At 33.8% G+C, this 26,925-nt stretch overlaps 1 protein-coding gene across 1 annotated transcript in view; it reads right to left on the reverse strand.

Annotated features, from left to right (window-relative positions):
- Positions 1-11,651: 11,651 nt before the first annotated feature.
- Positions 11,652-26,925, reverse strand: part of LOC129807120 (uncharacterized) — a 443,550-nt gene continuing 428,276 nt past the window's right edge. Inside the window, exon 9 of the mRNA XM_055856165.1 lies at positions 11,652-13,926. Coding sequence (XP_055712140.1) covers positions 13,923-13,926 — 4 coding nt within the window. The 3' untranslated portion in view covers positions 11,652-13,922. The remainder of the gene's footprint in view (positions 13,927-26,925) is intronic.

Consider the following 26,925-nt stretch of genomic DNA (forward strand, 5'->3'; position numbering starts at 1 on the left):
TGTATAGCATTTAATGCATAGAAAACTTTCTCTTCACTATCGAGACAAACTGCATACATAGGGGTTACATGCTTCAGGGTGAATTCTTAAGGGTTGCACGAAAAAAAAATGGCAAGAACGTGCGAAATATACTGTACAATTGTTCATTTCGACCTCCAACTACCCCTTTGTATTTCTCATTGACCTAGTGTGGAGGAAACAATATGAAATTCCTGCAGGATCCATCAAGGCCAAGACGATGAAGCTCATACAATCTTACTCCTTCATTTTTGCTTAACCTAAAGCTCATGGAACTTTGTGTGACGCGGAGTTTGGGGCTTAAAAAGGGGATATCTTAACTTTTTCAAGTTTCCTTCAGGGTGAAAATGTCACAAAGCAAAATATGTAGAGAGGATGTTTTAAGGGTACTGTGAGTTAATTGCACAGAGCTGAGTCAGAGATTTTTATTGCGACAATCGGCGCCCATCTACCAAAAGCCTCGAGGCACTGCTAAGTAACAATCTCATGGGCCAGCGAGGTGTTAAATTGCTCCGCAAATTACTTTCCTAAGACTTTAATACAACCCATGGTGAATCCGTTCATTATCCTTTTGATACATGTTCATGGGGATGAATGTGCGTGTCAGCAGTCTCAAAATATTATTTAAATTTTAAATTACTTGCAAAAGCCACATCTCTCCCAACCCCAATGATAATCTCAAAGCCATCCCTCTAAAGAATATCTTCCGTGACGACGATGACAATCACGTGGAAATTTCTATGGAGAGATCCGTTGATTCTTGGAAAATTTTATCCTAAAAATTAGTACAGAATTGAAATTGGTATAGAAATTCTAATGGAAATTGCTATGTGGGGTTTTTCTCAAAATATTGAGTGAGTGAAATGACTTTCACAAAGTTGTAGAGCAGTAAATTTCCTATAAAACTGCACTAATTAGAAATTTTTGTGGCGCTAGAGTAACTTGTAAAAAAATATCCGTTTTGTTACTTTTTGCCCCAGTCTCCCATAATCAAAAAATAAACGATTTTTGATCATTTATTTCTGCACAATTGATGTCCGAATTTCTGTCGGGAATGGATTTTTCGTTACTTTGGTTTTTCATTTACTTCGAAAAAATAGTCCGACAGCAATGGAAATATATTTTGTTGTTCTTTTCTCGCTTCGCGGAAAATCACGCAAAATTTTTGCTCAAAATAGCGAACGGAAAATACGACATTCCGTCGAATTTCTTAAAATTGACCTCCATCCTCTTTCCTGATTTGAATTCTGATTGCTAATTCGTGTTCTTAGATAGTTACTCTATCTAAATCAAAAGATTTTGTAATTAATTAATGTACAGAATTTAAATTCAGTGACCGTTAAGACGCGTGTTTGACAAGGGTTCCCCGCGCCTCCATGATAGATTTTTTTCTTTTCAAAAAAATCATCTATTAATCTTTATGAAACTAATTCCAAAATATGAACAATCTATTTCAAGTAGTTCTGGTACATTGACTGAATGGGTTAATGCCTTGGGCACATTTACTACAACTTAAGCCGTGTGACGGCTTATTATAATACTAATCAAAATAATGATTAAATAGATAACATTTCCATCAGTTTCTGACTACGTCTCTAGGATTAAGTCGAAAAACGGCTAAGTTGATGGGAAACTTAAGGGCTTTGTAGATTTGTACAAGGGTGGAAACGTTCATCGCTTTCTTCTACTGCGGCCTTACAGTCCTATTGTAGAAATCCCTACAAAGAATTATATGCTAGACAGTTTTAGACTTTTAAAGAAGTTTAGAATCTTTTCCGGCTTAACTTTCCAGATATCGTATGGCTCTAGCACATGTAAGCCTAGAAGTACACGCCTTCTGCACATTAATGCTTCGCAAAAGCATAAGATATGTACAGGGGTTTCATCTTCAATTCCACAGAATCTACAGAGGTATTCCTGTGAAACTTTGATATTGTACAGATGTTTTTTCGGTAGATTACTGTCCTGAAAGGATTGCACCCCCTGACGCATCCGGAGGGAGTTCATCTCAATGACCTTCTTATTGTATGCAGATGCTTTCTTAGATGGCAGTGTCCTGTCATTAGCCCTGTACACTGGTAAAAAATTAAAGGGTCAAATTGACACTTTTCAGCAAAAATGGATCATATTTGACCCTTTGAAAGGTTCACTTGAATCTTTTGAAATTTTGTATGTAGAGTCTAAGGAACATCTCTTCGACAGGGAACCCCTATTGACATTTTTGTCATAATGTTGAAATTTATTTAATGCATCCGATAAAATCTAAGCAATATAACGCTTTTTCATTAATCTGCGTTTTTAGATAAGGATAAGTGTCCGAATTTCGTATCCCAATATAGTACAGAATAGGGTGTCAATAAGTCCTGACACGAGTTCATAAAGTGTCAATAGGTGTTTCTTTCACCCTACATTTATCACGATGGATTACGTTTTATAGCAAATTCATTACTCCTATCGTATTTCTTTCATCTGAGCAAACACAAAAGATGACTTTTTCATTGTTTTTATTGGTTTATTCTGAAGTTAAATTAGTATCAAATAGTGACCCTTTCATAAGATCACCGGTGACCCTTTCATTTCTACCAGTGTATATTCTGAATTTTTTCCAGCTTAGCTTAAAAACTTCCCGAGTTTGTGACTCGGAGCGTTCTATTAGGAACAACTTGAGCTGTTATTCCAGTGCTCGGCTTTCCTGGACTTAAGAGAATTTAGTCAAATCATTATTTTGATTATAATTACGTTAAACCGTCTTTCGACTTAAGTCGTAAGTGGGTCTAGGGCATAATGCCCAGAATCTTCTATGTTCCATTTTCCGTAGTTTAGCCAAGACTGTTTCTTTCTCTTCACGAACACTTTCCCGTTCATCGGATTCTAGTTTCTAGTGAAACTTCTAGTGATCGTCTCCCGAATTTCAAATCATGACCGCTGTAACTTTTATAGAAGATTGGACTTTTAAAAGATGTGATTGGCATTGTCACATTTTCATAAATTTAATTAGTAGTTAATTGAACCAGATCTATTTAGAGTTAAAGCATTATATTAAATTAAATGGATATTAAATGTTTTATAAGTACTTATGGTATTAGCTGAAAAACGGGCCTTAGTCAAAAACAAAATAATCAACATTTCTGACTTTTTAGAACGGCCACCAGATTCTTAGTTTCCTATTTTGCAAGAATAATGTCATAATTTTATGCATTAAAAATTGTAATTCTCATTTTCTTTATTTATTAATAAAAATTAATCTACTTCGATGCTTTTTATGTGACTGGCAATGGTGTTTGTGAACTAATAAAGAATTTGCAGGAGTATTTCGAATTACGTTTATGAAATGTCATATTTTCTTTGGTAAATGCTTATGAAATTTCCTGCGCTACTATATTCTATATCATTGTCACGGCGATTGTCTTTAACATTTTTTATAGGGATCCTCCTCAGTCCTATCTTGCGTTAAGATTTTAATTTCTTTCGTGTCGTCTTGAGAGCAATTTCTCCGTCAGCTTTTTGGATTTAACAGAGACAATGACTGGTGATGATATTGACATTGCTTAATTGATTTTTGTTTGATGGCTCTATCTCAGGGCCCATCAGCTATTTGGGTCAGTGTTAATCCGGGAACAATAAATGGGAACTGGAGGGTGGTACGCTAGTATCGTATTTATTCCCATAGGGCCCCCATGGTTTTCCCTAATATCCATTTCAATTCGTTATTTGAAGTCAGTGTTATACACACATTTACCATATCCTGAATAATCCATCAGATTCGCATAAAGTTGATGAAATCCTCGGAGAATATTATGCTATCACTGGAAATTTCCAAATTCTCCACTACTGGACTGAATCGAATAACCCCCTAATATTGGCGCTCCCTTCGTCATTTTAATATTTAATCAACATCGAGAGTTCCGACACAAGTTTTTGGGGAACATTCCTCAGGCTTCCTGTGCGATGATGATTTAGTCCCTTGGCTAATTTTCAATTTTTAATGGATTAACCATAAAGTTTTTCAACGGACGCACTCAAATGTGGAGATTTGATTATGAATTATAGTCAATTTCTGGCAAGGGATCAAGGACTGGAACACAGTTCTTTGGTTACCCTGGTAAGGGGGTAAACATATGGACCATTATAATTTGTCGCATTTTTTACAAATTTTGTTTTAAAGATTTTTCCATATTGGTATTTAGGGTTAAATTTCGTTTTTAATACTATTTTTATGAAGGGTTTCACCATAAAGTTTTAAAAAGTGTTTTTTTTTTCGATTTTTAGGTCCCCTTGTGATTATCGTACAAAGTCGTTACCTCGAGGAGTTTTAATATTGCATAAACTCTTTTTACAAAAAATGTTCAATTTAGGAAATTCAAGGCAATTGCAAAATTAAAAACGAATCTAAACTTAATACAATCGGTTAAGAAATACTTTCTCAAGAGCTTTTTTAATATTAGACCTTGTAAGCAATTATGAGGAATGACTCAAGGGTGTTTTAGTATAAAGAAAGAAATGTCCGTCTAGACAGCCTTTTAAACGTGTCCGAAAATTTACAATTCATCAAATAATTTTTAATCTGTTCCATTTGTCAATATTATTTAAGCATTCTAATAATGAATATTATGAAAGACATTGAAGTATCTACGAGAATAGGGTAACGTGTGGTATTTCTGGACAATGTGCTTTTCGGGTCATTAATATGGGTATTTTGGAACACATCAAAAATCCTATAAATATTTGTTTTCTAATTATTTTCAAGTTCTATATGAAATATTAAGCTCTTTGCGTATCAGATAAACACAAAATTTCTTAAATTTTATTTGATTTAAAGCGTGAAATACGCGTGAATTGTGAGCGTCACATTTCCCTTTTCACAAAACCTTCAGTTTGGTCAATTTTGCAGATGTTAACACAAACAGTGCTTCGTTTTTTTCGATTTAAGTCACTTTAAATGTGAAATTTAAACATAATTTTTATAAAAGAGTGAAGTTTAGGACTTCTAGTTAAAGGTAAATAATCAGGCTCGGTAAAATTTATTTGCATAGTAGCGACTTTTGTCTGTCCTGAAATACCCAACTGTCCCGAAATATACCATTCTTACTTCTTTACATATTTTGCTATTTTGTATAAAAAATGATGCACTTTTTAACACTTTTCGATAAGAATCTTTTTTGGATAGCATAAGGAACATAAATATCTGTATTAACAAAGAAAAAAATTATTTGAGAAGTCGTTAAGCTGTTTTAAATTTGAAAGAGCTAAAAAGTGTCCCGAAATACCAAACGTTACCCTATATCTTGAACCTCAGCTCTATGTGATGATTTCTACGCCCGAAGGTGTGGACACTTACAACGAGCACTGAATACCTCAACAAATTGGATGTCTATAGATTTATGCGTTGTCAAACTGGCCTTGTTACATCACCAGGTAATTTATATAGCATATAATTGTGCCTTCAAGAATGTATTTGAATAACAATTCTGATACAAGAAGCATTTCCTTAAACATATGGCAAAGTGTGACTAACGTAATTCATAAGGCATTGTTTATGATCTTAATTAAGGTATAAATTTTCAATTTTTTTTAGAAAACTCATCGGATACTTTAAATATCGTTTTTAATCGTTTTTATTGGTAACTTCCATTAATAACCGTTGCAATTTTAATAGAACAACCAATTTCTCCAAATTGATATTATGGACGAGAGATTACCGAAAACCTAATGTCATTATCATTAATCGTATATTCTCTAAATCGGAAATAAAAAAATGACTAAATCGTTAAATTAAGTTTCATAAGTTTTTATGAAAGTAAAAGCCTTGGAAAAGATAGAACAGAAAGGCAATCATGATAGTTTTTTTTAAAGAGTACATCGAATCAAAAATTCTAAAATGATCGAGATTCTTTCCGTACAGAAGTAGATCTTGAAAAATTCGAAAATCTATTTGAAGATCCAAAAAAGAGACTTTCTTACTTCTTAATACTTTCGCAAGGTGGCGTAAGTTACATCCTGTTCGAATTTCGAAGTGCTCAAGTTGAAGCGGAATGAAAATGCGTGGTGAAGTTTTCGCGGTTTATTGAGTAGAACTGAACCAAATTACAATGGGTCGCGAACATTTTATAATGTCGCGACATTTCTTGTATAAAAATAATAATAAATTTAATATAAATAATGAAAAGAGGAAGAGTAAAGGTGTCAAAGCAGGAAAAGTGCATTCTAAAAGTTAAGCATTTTGGGCACTTTTCCTGTTTTGCAACACTCCTCCCCTTTTGGACGAAGGCATATAAATTAATATATCTAATTACATTAAATTTTTTTTTTTTTTTTTTTTTTTTTACAATGGTGTATCTTTCTTTTTTTTTTTTGTATATAATTTGTATTTTTGTATACGATTGGCAATAAAATTTTAAAATTCATATCATTAATGTAGACTATGTTTTACAATAAAAAAAGACAATTAGATTATAAGTTACAATAAATAGTTATAAATTATAGCTTGTTTGTTTACCGTGATCGTCAAATATAATAATGATACAATAGTATAGAAAAGTATAGTATAGTATAGAATATAAAATATAGTATAATAAATAGTGGTATAAAATATTGCAAATATTAGCATTACACAATGAATAGATTACTTAAATTAATTATTTTTGTATATAGCTACTTTTTTTTTGGCGGTGTTTTTTTTTTTATATATAAAGAAAAGAATACTCTGGAAGGGTTATTTTAAAAAAAGATAGGTTTTCTTATAGGCGTTTCATAGACGTCATTTGGTAGAGGAGGCGGAAGAGCAGGTAATGACGGTCGTTCAAGCAATACCGAAGAAGCTACAATAGGAATCGGTGGCGAAATCACTGGAGGTGATATACTGATTGAGGTTAAGGGGGATGCCACAATTTGTCCCCGTCTAAATGAAATACCTCATTATATTTTCGGCACAGACTATGCAATTTTTCTCGGTCATTAACATTCAGTTTTTCATTAACTTGAAGAATTGACAAAATTTTATTTGCCCTTGCTTCTATATCTGAATCATCATTTTTAGTGGTGGGCTCCAAAGAGAATACACAATATTCGTGGAGAAGGTCAGTAATCGGAGCAATGCGTTGCACTTGAACTGTGTGCGGATTTCTATTTATTATGGGAATTCGCGCTTTATTTTTTATTGGGGTGATGACACAATCCGGAATATATACTTTGTCATCAAAATTATGTTGGTGACACACTTGAGGTTCATTATGCGGAAATGCAAATTCAACATAAGTTTCGGAATTGGGTCTCAATTGAATTTGGTCTGAATCAGCATTTTGTGAAGAAATTCTTTCTGTGGGCTCATTGGTCTTGTCATGCGTGGAAGACTGATTTTGGGGAGAATCATCGAATTCTGGCGATAAGAGCGGATCGCTTTTTGCATGCGATTTAGATAAATTATTTTGGCCAGGGGAATTCGAGTTAAATTCATCTTGGAGACGATGCTGATCCAGAGAAAAAGGAATGAATGGAACAGCTATCTGTAATTTGTTAAAGAGAACGAGCCTTTGATTGACATGAATCACTGCATCTAATGCTGATAAAAGATCTCTCCCTATGATGCCATCAAAAGGGAATGATCTGTTAGGAAGTACGTGGAGCAATGCTAAGACATCTTGATGATCAAATGACGTAAATCCCATACGTAGTGAGACTGTACCGAGTGTCTTCACTACACCTTCAGTTATTCCTCCAATTGCCATTGTTCTTGAGACCACAACAGGCATTTCCGGGTGTAAGCATCTAAGTTTTATAAAGGAAAAAGGAGAGCCGGTGTCCACTAAAAATGTAAATTGAGCCCTATCTGTTTTGTAAACGCAATATACTTCTAATAAGTGAGGATTTTCGGGCTTTTCAATAAAATAGCTGGGTATTTTAATAACTTTTTCCCGGTCGACAGGTGATCTCATTGCATTTGACCTGCCGACCGAATTTCGTTTTCCGGCTCGCGTGTCTCATGAGTCTGAGAACAATTAGGAAATGAATTAAGCGGGAGGGCGGTGGAATTAAATTGACCTCCTGGGGGATTGAAAAACGTAGTTTCATTAGGATTTAAAGAAGATCTTCCACCAGTATTATTCAATATAGATTGATTATTATTAGAAGTTCGATTAAAAGACGAATTGTTATTCTGATGAGCGGAATGATTTTGGCGAAAATTTCTGGAATGATTTGGGCGAAAATTGGAATTTTGGGTGTGAGAGTTGTTTTGGGGCTGATTTGAATTATCTCTAGGACGGTTAGACTGATTTCCCCCATGAGAATTTCTGAAATTAGAATTATTTGTCGATCTGTTTCCTATATTTTCCGCTGAATTCTCAGTTGGGTGGAAGGGAAGAGATCGTAATCTGTTTTCTGCAAAGGTGAGTGCCGCATTAATAGTTTTAAAATCGCGCGTCAGCATAATAATTCTTGTATCGGTATTGCGGATTGCACTACAGAATACATCTAATGCCTCTCGTAAATTTTTCGATTTAACTGATGGGGAAAGAATCCCGTCGCAATGGGCAGAACAAGCCAAGTCAAATGCCCTTAACGCATCCTCTACCCTTTTTGCGAATTGTCTTAATGTTTCCTTAGGTCCTATCGAGAGTTTTTGTAATGAAAGTGCAGCTTCTCCAATACTCAATTCAGGTTCATTTACAGAATTAATTACATTGCGAAATTCTTCATAAGAATTATAATTTTGACCTCTTAGAACTTCATAAATTTCAGAATCTACTTTTAGCAAAAGATATCGAATAAATTCCATATCTCTTGCTCCCTCATATTGCTTGAAAAATTCCTCATAAATTCCATCACAAATCGCGAGAAAATGGACAATAACTCTTGACTCACCCGTACAAACAGGAATATTTTTGTAGAGTTCCTGGAACTGAAGAAGGTTTCTGCTCTCTTGTAGCGACATTGTAGACGATGTAGATGTCCGATGAACAGGATTTGGTGGCAGAGGTGGAGGATTTGTTGGTTTTTGTGGTGGTGATCGCTTTGAAGACTGCTGTGGCTTTGTAGATTGCTGAGATGGCTCTGGAGGATGCTGAGATGTTTGAGTAGGCTCCAGCGATGATTTTTGTGGCTGAAGCTTTTGTGGAGCCTTTGATGGTTCTCCCAAGGATAGATGTTGAGACGACTTTGATGTAGCTTTCCTTGGTGTTTCCTCGTTGAACACAGGAATTTCTTCGTCAGATTCGGATGAATTGAAGACTACAGGCAGCTTCTCGATCTCTTTCAGCAGAGGAGTCACTCCAAGCGATAGGTGGGTTTGGGCTGTAGAAGGCGTCGGTGGTGACCGTTGTAGTAGACTGCTTTTCTTGAAGGGATCAGCGGCTTCTAATTTGGCTGCACAGGATGGTTCTGCGACTCCTAAATCGGCTATGCAGGAGGGTTCAGCGGATTTCACTTCACCAGAGCAAGATTTGCTCTTCACTTTCACTTCTTTGACTAGCACTTTTTTTCCGCGTAAATCAAAGCTAGTGCGCTTCATGGAATATTCACACACGTGACACTTTGTGCTATTCCTGGTCACGGCACCACTGAAGCGGAATGAAAATGCGTGGTGAAGTTTTCGCGGTTTATTGAGTAGAACTGAACCAAATTACAATGGGTCGCGAACATTTTATAATGTCGCGACATTTCTTGTATAAAAATAATAATAAATTTAATATAAATAATGAAAAGAGGAAGAGTAAAGGTGTCAAAGCAGGAAAAGTGCATTCTAAAAGTTAAGCATTTTGGGCACTTTTCCTGTTTTGCAACAAAGTGTCAAAATGTGTCAGTCTTCACATGTGAGGAAAAAAACTGAACAACGACGTTTACTGTTCTCGCCCCAGTATTTAATCACTCCATAATCACTGAGTAACTCCTTTGCGAGCTTTTTAATGTGATATTTGATAAATTTTCCCCAACTTGTTCGAAAATTTAGTATGAAAATTCGAAATTGAATCTGAATTCTTCGAACTTCAACGACTTTTTGTGCAAATAGAGTTCCATTTACCTTTCATCCAAGACACTATTGGAGCATCAAAATCTACTTGTGAGCAGGCTCATTATGTCGTTTTTGTATTTTTAATTTTTCCAACAACGGTCGTTTTTATTATATTTCATAATAAGAACTTTTCTCCATCTGAAGGGGAATGCTGTAACAGTATGACAATGTCATCTGAACAAAAAATCGAAGCTATTGCAAGGAACTCTATCAAGCTTTTAATATCTGACTTAAGTCGCGATTTACAATGAGTTCTTCCGAATTTACCACATAATAAATTTTAAATTTATCATATGACATTATCATACTGCTACAGAATTGTCCTACTCGTTCAATCTGGTTTATTCATCTAAAGAGAGCACATAATGTAGGAGGAGAATAGACTTAATTAATTCTCCTCCACGTGGATGATACTTACGGAAGAAAAGGGTGATTCTGCTCTAGAACAGCCCATCTACCCAAATTCCGGCGGAAGTGAAGCCTTACTTTCAAAAATTGATGGCATCTAGAACTGAATATCATCCTCATCGAACGATGACGTTATTTCTAAATGTACATACACTTTGAGAGAAATCCGAAAAAGTTAAAATAACATTCCGGAAATGTTAATTTTACCCTGCAGTATTGATCCAAAATCGGTGTAAATATTACCCTTTTTAGGTATATTGGGAGTTAAAGTTACCCTTTTTCATGTTAGTTTTACCCTTAAAAGGGCGTAAAATTAACATTAAAAAATGTTGATATATTTTTACACCTAAAAAGTGTTAGAGTTATGAGGTAAAAAAGTTAATCGCACCCTCTTTTTTTCTCAGTGTAGGTATGTACACTTCTTGAAGAAATTTGAAAGCTCACTCTATATAAAACATACTTTCACATTTTTTGTATGAGTGTCCCTTCCGTAGTATTAATCCAAGCTCGCAGCAATTTTTTTGTTTATATCAGGAATTGCTTTGCAGATTGATACACATTTGTCCAGTCCATATGACCTGTATGGGGAAGTATTAGTCTTTGCAAATTCCCTATTAATCCTTTGAGTTGCCAATGCGGGATATTTTGGCATAACCCGTATTGGTAAACAGAAAGAGTCCTTTGAGTGCTAATGCACCGAGAACGTGTTGAAAATGTGAACAGGTGTATTGTGGCAAATATTTTGCAGTGCCATTTGCAACAACAAATAAAAGTGCGTTATTATATAATGCAGCATGACCTCTGAGATAGGACAAATCTGTGGTGTAGGCTCACGAGGGCGGTTTGTGACATTTTCGAGGAGTTCAAATTGCAAATCCCTCGCGTAGTTTAGGGGTTGAACGTTGATCCCTCGGTACATAGTCCATGGGTGAATGTTTGTGCAATATTTTTGGTACGATGGTGGATGAGACCAAAGCAAATCAAAACTAATTCCCAATTTCTCCTTCAATGAATGAATAATCAGATTTATGCTTCGTCGATGTTTGGCCACTGATCAATTCCAAGGGGGTAGGGTTCTCTCTCCTGGCAAAATACACGGGGAATTTTCGGATATGGAGGGTCCTCAAGAGCTGCCAGGGTAACGCCAAAGGGCCGTTCAATAGATGATGCGACATGTGTCAAATAAATGATTGTAACGCGTGTTTCGCCTCTTCTTTCATTTTTTTTTTTGGTGCTGCCGAAACAGAGATTATGTCGTGTGCATTATATCATCTTTCGTACAATTCAATGGAGACGTCTCAAGTTTAGAGAGAAACATATTTCGCCTTCCATCACTATGACGACCCTTCCCTGGCAAGGATACATGTACAATCACGGTGAGATTGAAAGGTATGCCATAGCTAAAATTAAATACCATACAATTGTCCTTCAGCGTATTGAAGAGAGAAAAAAATTGTAATGCTGGAAAGGGGATGTGGAAATTTTTTATTCTTCACCCTGGATTATTGTACAATATACATTGTCATATCTTGAATAGCTCTTTAGAATATGTGCATCATTAAATTCAATATACTTCACATTGAAAAATCCAATAAGAAAGAATCTCCATCGTTGAGAGGCGGAAGAGATACGCAATAAAATTGGGAATTATTGCAAGTTACACTCAGGCTGTTGGGGAGGACAAAGGGAGCCCAGGGAGGAATACCGTGTTGAGCACAGTGTTTTCCACCAGATGACGGAGAATTACACAATTGAGTCAATTTTTGCATATTATGTTCCCCATTGCACATGAAAAGTCCTACACCATCACAGAAATATGTAATGTTGCCCCCAGAAGAAAGACTTGACTGTTGATAGCTCCTCAAGTGAAACACTAGAGAACTCAGAATTTTATTGGGTTGAATTTGAATAGGGTTGAATTTAATGAAATTGGCATTCAAACAATGACTAAACTGTTGATTTAACCTAAATCCCTCATATTGCGATTTATTCTTGAGGACTTTCTTGAGGTTGACTAACTGGAAAAATTTAAGTGGTGCTATTTTGCTTCAGGATTCTGTGCTATATTGATTCTTTGGCAATTATGAAATTATCCCTTTTCAGTATGATCTCTAAATAGAGTGGAATCACCACTTCTAGCCACTTAAATTGAAATTGCAATTTTTCCATTATTTGTCAAATAAATTAGGCGTAAAATTATTTGTATCTCTACTGCTGTTACTTATAGAGTCGAAAAACACTAATTTTGTTTTGAATTAAAATGTTTTAGCATTTTTTAGGGGAATATTTTAAGCAAGTGCATCACATCCAATATTTCTTACCAAATATAGTAAGTGCCATGAAACTTTTATCGAACAAAATTTACGATTTTGAATAAATAATTTGTCTATTGAACAATTAATTGCATTCGGCGAATACATAAAATTTGTATTTAGTTAGTTAATGTCTCATTTTATATTATTTTTATGTAAAAATGGGCCATGGCGGAAAGTGGTAATATTCTAAAATTGATTCACCACCTGTCGCCATTGCTTTTCAATAGGCGAAACCAACTTCACTTTATAGATTCTCAGTTGTAAGTTCTGCTTTGCTTACTCTCTGCAATAGTCTAATAATTTGATTTCTCAAATAAAAGTGAATAAAAATCATTTAATTTGTGAGTATTAATAAGGTGATCATGAGGAAAAAGAAATGCTAAATGTATTCTTTGCATAATAATGCCAAAAATAATTGAATTTGAACCTTTCTAAGTGGGTGTCGAGAAGTGGCTACAGAACTGGCGAAAAGGGGTAAAAAGTGGCGACGAAGTGGTTATTTTTGCATTGTTAATAAAAATCAGCTTTTTATGTACTCCCGCGTTAAATTGTAGGATTTTTGTTTTGACGAATCTAGAGCCAATATATCCAAATAACTTTGTGTCAAATTTGAGTTATCTGATTGTAAGGGGTCAAAAGTTATTATAGGGTTAATTTCACTTTTCCTAAAAGTGGCGATAAGTGGTTACTCCACACTACTTGATTTTTTTCTTAAATCGTATTATGGGGTACGTGCAATTAATCTTGTTTTATAAAGATATTTATAAAATTGCTTACATAACTGGGAAAAGCATTCATTTGATGGTGTTGAACTATCAAGATATATCCCAAGTAGCAATAAATGATGTTTTTGGCTCCGTCATAAAGACAAGTCATAAAACATTGGTAATTCATAAAATAATGACATTTTACTCATTTAATTGAAATAAATCCTTTAAACAAGTATTGTAATTTTTCAACTTGAAAGTGCTTTTTCTGACTAGATCATCGGTTTACCTCAGGTAATTACAATAATGTACGAATAACGACATAATTATTTAATCTTGGAAGTGTGATAAAATATTACAATTCGGCTGATAAAAGGCAGTCAGTTTTTCTTGGGCAATTCTTAAAACATTGCATGTAACCTTACCTCTTAAAGACTGTGGTTTGGGGTTTGTCAAATAGCATTGGGCTTACCTGTAATGAAAGAAAAAATTGGTGTTAGAATAATATTATCAAATTTTCTGAGGAAATGTGTATTCTATTACCCTGAAACCTATAGCAATCCTAACTTTTCGTCAAATGCAGACTAATTTACAAATTACATCCCCAAAACATTGTATAGAGCTTGAAATAAATCCCCAGAAGGAAAAGTTATTTATGGAATAATATAGTCACATGGAATCGTCTTTACGAATTAAAAAAATTTCAAGGATTAGAGAAACGAAATCTAAAAATAGTCAGCGATAAAGAAAAGACAGTATCCCCATAATTTGTTCTATTCCTAGAACACTCCTCTGCAAATTTTTCTGTGACACTTAAAATATACAATGAACCGTTGTTAAGGTTGTTAAGATAAAACCGGTTTCATAGAGTAATTCTACCTATGTCTTAAGAATTTTAATCCCAAGATATCTCTAAAACTGGATGCGATTGACCGTTAGTGGCTTTGATAAAATTTATCCAACAACGAATTCGAAAGTTTCGATAGGTTTTCGTCCCATGCTACCAAATTTTTTTTATTGCATTTTATTATGATATTTATTTATTAGGATAAGATGGGGTAATTTGGAATCATGTTTAATCTGGAATTGTGAGATTCTACGGCGTTATCACACTTGCACATTAAAATTTTAATGTGATTCACATTAATTGTCACTTGCGACCGTCCAAATATGTTATTTGTGTCTTTGAGTCACTTAATATTTGGGGTTTTTCTATTTATTGATAAAGAAATGGACTTGGCCTGCAAAAATAAGTTTAAATTTACCTAAAGCATAAATATTTTTCACATTAAAAAATTAAAGAGAAAATCGCATTAATTTTTCGCATTAATGCTATAAATCAATTTATATCAAATTTTGCGGGATAAGTCTGCCTTTTTATCAACACATAGATCAAATTTTGAATATAAAATGATTCAAACACACAAATTACACATTTGGACTCTCACCAGCGACAATTAATGTGAATCATATTAAAATTTTAATGTGCAAGTGTGATAGCACAGTAATAGTTTTAAATGGCAAAAGGAAAAATCAACGAAGAAGTACTCTTGAATGTACTCTTCTTCGTGGTTTTCTTTTTCGCTTTTTCCATCAGAAACAGTCAGAGAATCTCAAAATTCCAAAATAGATATGATTCCAAATTCAACCAACTTTCTCAATATTATATAATTTTCAGAGCATATTTTATTGATAGTTAGTTCCAATTTTAAATTTAATATTAAGTATATTTCTTATTGATTTGTTGAAATGAAACTACAGTGAATTTTGGAATTCCGGACAACGCGGTATTCCGGACAAACCGATTTAAGTTTCGGACAACCTTCTTAAAATGTGATAAAGATTAATTAGATAAACTTCAAAGAAGTCTCGAATAGTATTATTGAATTTATACCAATATTATCAAAATCCGAAACTTTAAATTGCTCTGTTCGGAATTTCGCGTTGTCCGAAATTATAAATTTTACCCTATTTTAATTTTTTTTAATATTCAATAGTTTTAGATCAAGTACAATTTCTTTAGAGTCAGAATAAGTACATTCATCATCAAAACCTTCCAAGGAACTCGTTTAGATTTTTCTTCAGATCTTTTTATTACTTCCGATATCATAGAAAGTTCCAGGAAGGGTTTCAACAATCTCAAACTTCTGTGTAATTTTCAAAGGCCAAACACTGAGGTGGTTGGCATCAGCAACAGCTTTACACATGTAATATTGTAACATGTTGAACAAAGAATGAAGACAATATTGCACAGTTACCCACAAAATTACTTCTTTCCCCTTTTCAGTTGGTGAAGCGTTTTCCGGCTTTTCCACCGAAAGGACTTTTCCCCGAGATAACAAGGTCCTAGAGTCTCTAGCTGAATTCGCCTGCATATTTCTTTAATAATAACACATCAGTGACAGAATCAGATAAGAAATTGTAGCTTTGTGTGTACAGAAGAGATTTTGTGAATGGTTTTGTAGGGGCGTTTTTGGCGGTTTGGGAGGGAAAGGAGCTAGAAAGAAAAAAAAAACTCAAACCAATGGAAGTCGACAATTTGATTGTAAAGCAAGAGGACAGCTCTTCCCGCCTCAGAATAGAAGACATATTTTCAATTATTTACGGTTTGTTAGAATGGCAAAAGCATAAACTATATTCTAACAAAACTGGGAGCTAAAGGGTTTCTATGAGACTTGCTCAAGATATCAAAGAACCGCCAAAGTGAGTGATTTTACCATGAATGTGCCTTTCTTCAGGGCTAAAAATTGGAAGAAAGTTCAGGTGGTGAGTTAGAGATAATATACTCTGGATTATTTGGCTCTTTGATCGATGAACAGAACAGTGTTTTCCCTTCCTTTTGTCCACAGATGAAGCCCATGATAAATCTCCAGTCTCTCTTTCTCTATGGATCAAACAATTTTCCGAGATCATGAGGGTTCTCCCATTCATATTTTCGAGAATTTTCACATTGAATTCAGAGCCACATATCTGGGAGCGTAGATGTGAAAAGGGTTGAAAAGAACGCTCAAGTCCTTTCTATCTACAATTATCCTGGAGTTGGGAAATTCAATTGAAGGGTCTTTTCAGCCACGCATATCACATTTTTGCACACAGCCGGCACAAAAGTCAATTAATTTCACATGAAGAATGTTGCCTTTTCTTTCCTGAGGTCATCTAAGGGTTCAGAAATTAAAGCAGAAGCTCCGAAAATTATTATGAGTAATAAATCCTTGTGACAGTCTCTAGAGACGTCTTTTATGTCCAAATATTAAAAAAAGTACACAAATCTAATGTTCTATAAATAATTGTTCGTTTTAAATTCTAATATTGGACAACTTATTTAATGTTTTTTTCTCAATTATTCTTTTTCCTTTATAAAAATTAATTCTTTATTTGAAATTTCAAAAAGCTACAACTTTACGAGGGCAATTTATAAATAAAGAAATTTATAATTAGAAACGGTAAAGCGTCCAAATTACTTGCTTAATTAAAGTGAACGCTTTATCACCTAATTTGTTTTTATGACAAATTTATTGAATATAGTTTACAGAGAGATTAATATATAGGGGAAAGTCGTCTGCCTTTAAATGCAGCAGCCTTCAAATGTTGCGATTTTTTCGTTGTTCTCAAAAGCATAAATTATATTCTATTAACTAGCTATCCATCATCCTCACAAATCATCAAAAAATGGAGAGCCTAGCTCCTATTTCCTAGATGCTAGATAAAAAAAAATGAAAATGAGCTCTGAACTGTAATTTTGATGCTCCACAAATCATGTGATTTTTCATAGTAAAAATCATTTTACAAATAAATCTTCCATTGTGACTCATAGAAGGTTAATCAGGCTTAATATTTCTGTTAATACATTTTGGTTCAGATGACACAATTTTTGTGGGTGGCAAAAATTTGCAAATATCACCCTGCAGCAGCCTTTAAATGATAATGTCGTGTGCCTTTAAATCCTATCTTTCCATACATCAAAACATGTGAAATCGAACTCCTACTTTTCTCTGACGAACGTCATACAAATACTTATAACCTGCTATCTTGCTCCGGCCGGGATGTTTCAAGTTGACAATTTTCAACTTCAATGGCTTTTTCTTCCAAATTTTCAAGTGCAAAACAGTGCTTCAGAAAAATGTGAAGAAAAGTTATTGTGTAATGTCTTTTGACTGCAGTGATGATTTTAGTGAATGCGTTAGGCTTCAACCTAATCATTTATAGCTCATTTAGTTTTATTGATTCAATATTCTCAGTGAAAAAAAAACATTTAAGGGCAGCTGCCTCGCGTTTGAAGGCAGACTATGCCAGCTGCCTTCATACAAATCGACATCACTTTTTTAATTTCCTCAGAAGGACAAACTGAGGACTTGTAAGTGCTAAATGAGGTAAGCATATACGCCGAATGAACAAGAGAATTTTTTGGTGTAGTAGAAAATAAAATCCATTTTGTGGATTCTTCAGAAAAAAATCTTAAATTTGGAACTCCATTTTTCGTTTGAAGGCAGACGACTTTCCCCTAGTACAAAATATTTGTATTTCGGTGATGTACCAGTCGGATAAAATCGGGGAAAGTAATAGTTGTGCGGTAGAGTTGTCTTTGGCGGAAATTACCATTAACATTTCAGCTGGTGTTTTAAGAGTAGATTTATATAACTTAGAGTATATAAAATCATACAATAAGAGAATGCCAATTTAACGATCAGAAAAAGAAAAATTTTAATGGTAAAGGTAAGATTGTAGCAAACCTAATCTTAACTCTTTCGCGTCATTAGGGTCATATATGACCCGGGGAAAAAAGAATTTCTTTTGACTATTTACATTAATTGAAATCTATCAGTTTGTGCACGACAACATAATAGAAGGATGTAAGATTCTTGGCTAATTTTCTCAAGACTCCAGATATTCAGGAAAAGAAAATATTTGAGATCAAAAATCACTAATTTCGAACTTTGTGAAATAACTTTTCTTTTCAAAATTTTTTATATTAATTTATCTTTTTCAGCAAAAAGTTCTTTAGAAACACAAAATAGAATATCCTAAGATTGTATATTGCATATTTTGATATAATAAACTACTCTCAATTTTCCAGAAAAGTGTGTAGAATTTTACGGGTCATATATGACCCTATTGTCGGCAAGGGTAACAGTGTTTAAGTCCCAAACCTATAGCGAAATGTAGTTGGGACATTGTTTTTTTTTTGTGAAATGTAGGTGGGACATCTTGCTCTTGGACATTTCATCTTATATATGATGAATTATAACATATTTTGCAATATTTTAGAGTATTCTGCAAGCGTCTCATATTGTGCAATTGTATTGTGTGTGAATAAATATGTGGATAAGTTTATTTTTGCCAAATACCACTCAAAATATTGTGACAGTGACTGTTCAAGGGATTACCAGGAAGATTCCTTGAACACCAGGAGTACAGTGTTCATCAAGACAATCCAGTTTGCCATGGTTTTGACCAAATTAATAACTTCAAGCAAAAAAAATTCTTAAAAAGCCCGTGATATAGATTTTGAAAATGGTATGTACACTTCCCTTGAGGACAACAGGGTCATATATGGCCCGGAGTTTTTCCGAGTTTTCACGCAATGGAAATTTTTTTTCCTCTCTGAACTATTATATTTGATCATAAAGCATTAGGAAAAACTCAATTTTACATGAATTCATCTGCTGAATAAAAGTTTGACACAAAAGAGTTAAGGGGTTACATGGGTTAAAAAGACAGGAAAACATCATACTTATACTCTAATTTTTTCAATATAATATATTTTTAATTTTAAGTTCTTAAGCATATAAAAGTACAAAATTTAAACTTTATTTTCTGAAATTTTCTATTGTTATGATCATGAATTAAATAGTTTTTTATTATCTTGGAAAAAGATGTTGAGGAAAAATGATATTTTTTTAGTCTGCGTGACACACGTACACGTAATAATAGCAACTGATCAGTTGCTATTATTGTATCGTCCTTGGGTAAAAATTTGTTTAATAATTGAAGTTAAACCATTTGAGTATATCTCAGGTTTGAAAAAAATTCAATGAAGCTGTAATAAATCCTTACAGTATGGTCAGATTATGTTACTTCGGTATTACATTTATCTGCTTATAAGAGTAATTTTATTATTTTTACTAAAGTTCTGTAGTCATTCTTAGAATGATAGTTTAGTCTTCAATAAAGAATGAGAAATTCATCTTCAAAAATTCTCAATCAAAGGATTCCATTTTAAAGGATCCAGATTAAACCGAATAAATTAAATTAAATGTTTTATTATTCAACTAAATGACAAATAAATTACACAAAAATGTTAAAATAAATTTTAAACAAAGGAATTGGATAATAGAGCCTCTTTCTCTCTGAAATTCAGTGGGTTCAGTGACTTCTGTGACACCATAAAGTTTAGAAATGGCCTTAATCCCAGCACTGAAACTCATAGCTCGAGGTTACCCAGAAACAATTAAATTCAGTGAGTAGAAAAGCATGACATTTTTATTTCCAAAAGAGAGATTATGTTCCACAGATAGAACTTTGTGAAATTGAAATTGCATATTATCTTTGGAAAATTTTCCAAACTAAAAATGACAGATAAATGAGGTCTAAAAATGTGTAATGGCATTTCCTTTGGACTGAAAGCCATATAAACAGGAAATTAACTCTGTCTTTGATATCAGTAATTTGAAAGGCTAGCTCCATAGCAGAAATTCTACTTCGAAAATGAATTTTCCTCAGCAATTTTCACTCTTAGACGCTGCATCAACAACTCATACATTCGACCACCCCACAAGAGTTCCCCATTTGAGAGGCGACGCTACGACACTTTAATTGTATTTTAAATGAAGTCCCTGTGGATGTGACATATTGCCGGAATGAAGAGATTTACATAAATAGAGATAGTGATAAGCATATTTTCTTTCATGGGAATTATGATTCTTTCTATTATGAGTGATTTTTTAATTATGTAGCATTTGTTAATATTTAATTACCATAGATGCGGGTAACTTTGCCCCCTACTGTTTGTAAACTTTTCTCTAATTCTAATATTTAAGAACGATTCTCATCGATCAGACATGGTAGATCGAATCGTAAAGACCACCCTTAAGTTCTAGAAGTAAAGAAAAGCTTACGAACAGAGGGCGCAAAGCCACACATAGTGCACAATGTCATCCGCATCCGTGGTAATTTGTGAAATAATGTTAAATTTTTAAACGCCCTAAAATCTGATGCACTGTAATAAAGGTATGAATTAATCTCAATTATTATTATTAATAACTATTTTATAGTATTCAAATTCTAATTGGGAATACGGAATGAATGAAAATTATATAAAATATTTTTCTAGGTCTCACAACTTAAGGAAAAAAGGAATGGCAAAGCGTCCCAGGCTTTGCGAAATGCTCGAACTCGTGACTTAGATTCTATATACTTCAGAAGCACTTTCGCATCATTTACCATTTACTGGTTCTCAACCGATTTGAATCGATTCATATCATTCAAAAGATCCTCCAAAATTGTTTTAAAAGCATCGATTTTCGAAAGAAAATTAGTTATAGGCTATGAACCGGGTCATTACCGATTCAGAACCGATTGGGACCGGTTCAGTTTTATAAGAAATTCCAAGACCTTTCCAATGAGTCTAAACATGACCCCATTCGCTTGATAAATGCGCTCTCAAGTGTCTTTTTAACCTTTGACCTTGGAAAACCGTTATTAGGAATGATTCAACGCTATTTTCGTCTAAGGACGAAATGTCCGTCTGACAACGTTAGATCTTACAGCGTCTTACAGTGACTAATTACTCACAGAATGGTTTTTTTTAATTGAATTTTTTAGGGATGGATTTGTGACATATCAAAAGATATTCAAAACATCTACCTCGTAATTATAAGCCTAATCAGGAAAATTGTACTGAACTGTATGATCACATAAGCTGTGATTATAAATGACTGAAAGCTAAATGAAGTTCATACATATAAAACGAGAGCGAGGGGATTTGTCATTGTTAAATAAATATTTGCAATTTGCGATAGGAGAGTGTGCATCTCAACTCATACGAGGCATTAAATTGATCCGGGAAACAGGCTCTGAGGACCCATTTTTGGGAGGGTGATGGGTTTGTGTGTGCAGATTTTTTTCCATGTCGGATGTTTGCAACCCTTGTACTTTTCTATGGGTCTTTTCCTTCCGAAGGGGTCACCGGACCATTAACTGTCCCTTCTTTGATCACTCATCAGCCAGAATGGATTAATTTGGTGCTTAATTTGATAATGATGATGTTAAACTTTAAAATCCATAAATGGATGGATTAGAGTTTAGTGTGATATCATATAGAGCAGAGAGTTTTAGGAAAAACACCAACAGTGTGGGTGCAAACAAGGTCATTTCAGTAGATTGGTAGAGCTGCATGGGAAAATCAATAACGTCATTTTGTGTATTAAAGGATTATAGGCTCTGTACGGAGCTTTTTTACCCTAAAAATCCTTGTTGTAGCCTATATCATATTAACTTTATTTACGAGTATTTGGATTTTAATGGAGTTGTCTTGAATTTTTGAGGAAAATTGTAATAAAGGAAGGCTTTCAGACTTCGAACGCACTCTAAATTCCTACGATCCATATTTTTCCCATAGGGGAAGTGAGGCATGGTTCGCACGCTTTTTGGAAGTCAATATTCAAGATTTTTTTCTGGCTGAACGGTAAAATGGACAATCAATTGCGCTATACCACAAGAATCTGTGGTCTTTTAACTTTCTATGCGTGCCTCATTCACTGCCGTAAAATCTGTTCTTTTTCCTGGACAGGAAAATGAAAAAAGTATGATGATTTGTGCGAACCTTGCCTATGGAGGCAAGATTCGCACGATGGGTTGTTAAGGTTCATCATTGCATTTTTTCCTGGAATAACTCTTGCTCACAATTAAAAATTATTTACCGATTATTAGATTAAAGTTCCACAAATTAACGGAAAGCATTATTTCACTAAAAGAAGGTATCTAAAACAGTTTTCTTCTAATATTTCTGAAGCACTGTTTTTCTTGCAAATTCATGTAGAAAAATCGACTGAAATATGAAAATTTCAAATGTGACAACCCTAAAAATTTATCAGCTGTCTTTTCTTCATCTTCCTTTTCCTTTGTTTTCCTCTTTGAGGTTATGTTGTGATTTTAAGCTGCTGGAGTTACCTGATGAGTTGGCGAACCATAACACTTTCAGTGGTTGAACCAATACGCATTGTAGTATTTAGGATTTTTTCGCCACTCGGAAAATAATTTTCCTCCGATTCAAAAAATATTACGTAAATATCAACCCAGATTAACCCTTCATCTATTGGTGTAAGTGATTATATCTGAAAATCAATTTAACTGTGAGAAATCACACGAAATGTGAGTCATCAAAATTTCCCATTTTAGGCCATTTTTGCATTTGTGATTCTAGAACCTAGGAAAGAAAGGCTAGGTTGCCTATTTTTGCAGTGAAGATGAGGTTTATGATTATCTATCTAATGCCTAAGAAATGAGGAACTAGCACTTTTCAAACAAAGAGAAAACTCGGATTGTTCGAAGGCTCGCGCGTGAATAGCATCCCTCACTTCCCCTATTCCTATAAAACTGATCGATCTGACCTAATTTTTTCAGGAAATATGTGACTTAAGAGAGTATCTATTATGCCATTATATGTATACGTTAAATTCATTAAAATAACTTGGGAAAAATATCAAATGTTCGAAATGACAGTGCGTGCGAAGCCTAAAAGCTTTCCCCTACTTTCTTTCGTTTCATCGGAATGTATTGAAGGTTCTTAAATCTTTATTTTACTGCTCGAACTGAAAGAGACAGCCAGTTATATAATCGTATTTTTTGTAACTTGTCACCATCCTGGAGCTTAACGGTAAAAGATATCAACTTCTGGTCTTGGATGACACGCAATAAAAAAAAATAATATCTCAAGGCTTTTTTCTAATTTACAATTTTCTAGTTCAAAATTATTTTTTTATTTGCGAATTTAATCGTTAATAAAACAGTATACATCCAAAAAGTATGCAAAAAGTTAATTCACAGATAGCTCTATCTCGTGAGTTTGAGCATTCCGCAAAGCTGTGACGATTTTTCATCTCTTTCTACCTAAAATAAGTAAAACTATAATAAATTAAGCCTGAAAAGTAATCAATATAAATAATCAATATTAAGAATAATAAGTAATAAGATGACAATGCGTTACAGCTTTGCGGAGTGCTCGAACTCACGAGAAAGAGCTATCCGTGTAATAACTTTTCTCTTTCTCTTTGGGTACATATCGCTTTACTACCGATTAAATTGAAAATGATAAATTTATATTTTTGAGAACCATACATCAATTACGGGTACTGTACTGACTCATGACCGATTAAATCCGATGCAGTCGGGTTGCAAATTTCAAGACCTCTCAAAAAAATCCAAATTCAGGTACAGTGGGTGAAAAATAGGCCCGTCAAAGTGGTTAAACTTTGATCTTCGAAAATTCTACACTGAGAAAAAAGAGGATGCGATTAACTTTTTTTCCTCATAACTTTAACACTTTTTAGGTGTAAAAATATATCAACATTTTTTAATGTTAATTTTACACCCTTTTAAGGGTTAAATTAACATGAAAAAGGGTAACTTTAACCCCCAATACACCTAAAAAGGGTAATATTTACACCTATTTCGGATCAATACTACAGGGTAACATTAACATTTCCGGAATGTTATTTTAACTTTTTCGGATTTCTCTCACGTGTATATCGAAACGGTTTTCGGACATAGATGTCCTAGAACAAAATATTCGTCTTGACTACTTTTAAAACAAATTCGAAAATGAAAGAAGTCGTTGGAGCCGTTTTCGAAAAAAATCCAAAAAAAAACATGGTTTTGGAGGGGAACTAAAGAAGTAGGGAGAAAAAGACTGTCCCAGATAATGTTGATTTATTGGCGGTGTGGTCGTCGTAGACCGGAAGTCCATATCTCTTACCGTTTGACCTTTATCAGTGTCACAAGTTGATAAGGAAGCTGTCACAAAATAGAAATAAGGTTAGTTAAGATTGATCGCCATCGATTCTAATTAATAATTACCAATTAATACTAATTGAATATTTGGATGAACCGTAAGTGCTAAGAGAGCGTGCTCTCTGCATAAAGAGTATATAGCAATAACGCGTGTTTTTAGCATGACGCGTGCTATCTGCATGGTCAGTGGCAAAAATGCACTTCTCTGAAGGCGAGTGTAGGGCAGTATAACGATGAGACAGTTTCAATTTTTTCAGAAGATCACTGTAAATGTTTTATAGCCGTTTTTGTCGATAAAATTCGAATTAAAGCATTTTATCTTTCTCAAAAATTGCCTCGTATATATCTTGAAACTGCCCCACTCTCCCCTATACATATACACTAAAAAAATGCACGTTTTCTAAATAGAGACTGACAAGAAAGTACGCTCTATGTATAGAGAAAATTTATAAAAATATAAATTTAAATTGTTAAAGCGAGAAGGAAATATTGTAAAATGTACTATGCAATTATTTTTCTGTGTAAAAAACTCATAATCTTTAATTCACCAACGAGTTCCTATCTCTGATTGACATGTTTAATAATTAATTTTGAATCTTAAGTCACGGACGGTCCCATTAGTTCCATATAATTAAAATGATATTTTCGAAGTGCACTTGCCTAATGAATCACCCACAAATGACTTTCCAGTGAAAACCACAAAAATTCTCAGTATCATTCTGCAAAAATAATCCAAAGGTTTTCTGACTCATTAACCTGATTTTTTTTGCTGAATGTATAGCTGAAAATTATAAAAATAAAATTCTACTGCAAACTGATAAATTACAAGTTGTAAGCCGAATTGAATTTTATCAAATGATACATTTGGTGTCAAATCACAATCACTAACAGAATGTTATCCATCAACAGCACACTGTAGAGGTACATTTAATAAATACCATATTTACGCTGAAATGCAATCCAGACCAATTTTTCGCGGAAAATGTCAGCAATTAAATGTGCATTTAGTGTGAGAAATTTTCCATTAAAAAATTTTACAAACAAAAAAAATAGCAATTGCGGTAAAAATGTGATACAAGTTCTTGCCACAGCGACAATACAATCAATTTTGGATATATGTATGGCTTTGGAAGGAAAAGCACACAAATTTTATACCATCTCACCCTCGATGGCATCGCGTGAATACTAAAGTGGCATTTTGTTCGGGGTGCAAATCGATTTCCGCGTTACCTCCCCTCGGCGGCAAGCTGTGTGATTTTAATAAATTTTCATTAAATTTGAATTTATACGCGGAGATTTGCATACATGACGGACCACCGAGACGGCAATCTTTACTGCTTCTTTGGCTATTGCCTTTCAAAACTTTTTTTTAGCCTTGTAAAGGATATTGAAAGACATGAGGAAGCATTTTTCTACACTGCACTGCGTAAAAGCAAAAGTATTTAAAAGAATCTTTTTTAACATTAAAATAAAATTGCTTAAAATAAAGTAGCTATGACACTTTTCGGGATTTTGGTTTAGGGATTTTGATCAGGACCCGTTCCATTTACCCTATATTCCACACCATTACGACAGTTTCTGATATTTTGTTCACTACACATTGTGAAAAATTTTTGTTAAAATTTAGTTTTTCATGTAAATATCTGGAACGTTTTTACATAAATTATGTAAAAAATTATTTCTATTTTCTTGACATATATTCAGACATATTCCTGAATCCTTCAAAGAACTTCGAAAGTTTATTCATGTCTTTATCTAAATACAAGTTTAAATCACAATTTATTACATTATTAAATTTTTTAAACATAAATACTAATATCTTCTGGAACGTTTAAGTTGACAAGAGATTTATTCCAAAGCACCCTCCATGCCTTTTAACCTCCCTCAATCTCTCCTTTTCTTTTATTGCCAAAAAATTTACAATTTATATTTTCAACAGGCTCCCGTATGCATAATGTATGTTACGTTTATTTATGTGAAAAGCGCTATAGACATTATTTAACGCACAGTTTAATTTTACACACATTTATTACAATTTTTTTTTATCATGTGGCTCATAAATAAATTTATTTGCTCTGTCCACGCGCAAATCACGCACACAAATCATCCCCTTGTTAGACAATTACATATTTTAATCAATTTTAAATAAGGCACCTCCATCCGTTGAAAAAAAACATAATATCGTTCTCCCCCGTAAAACGTTAATCAATACATGAATATCTAACATGAAATTGGAAGGGCATATATTGGGACACCATAATGCCCTGTCGTCTCCTGCGCAAGAACTCTGATATGTCGGAGAGGCAATATGCTAATTTGTGCCTTATCCAGACAAGCGAGAAAAAGTAGCTGAGGAAATACATAAGACAACATATTAGAGACACATTAAAATTCAACTCATGATTTTCACTTGAAAATATATACTGGTGTATCCATTAAAAGTTTTGACACATTTTGCTAAAAA

This window comes from Phlebotomus papatasi, chromosome 3 (assembly GCF_024763615.1).
Source record: "Phlebotomus papatasi isolate M1 chromosome 3, Ppap_2.1, whole genome shotgun sequence".
Lineage (NCBI taxonomy): Eukaryota > Metazoa > Arthropoda > Insecta > Diptera > Psychodidae > Phlebotomus > Phlebotomus papatasi.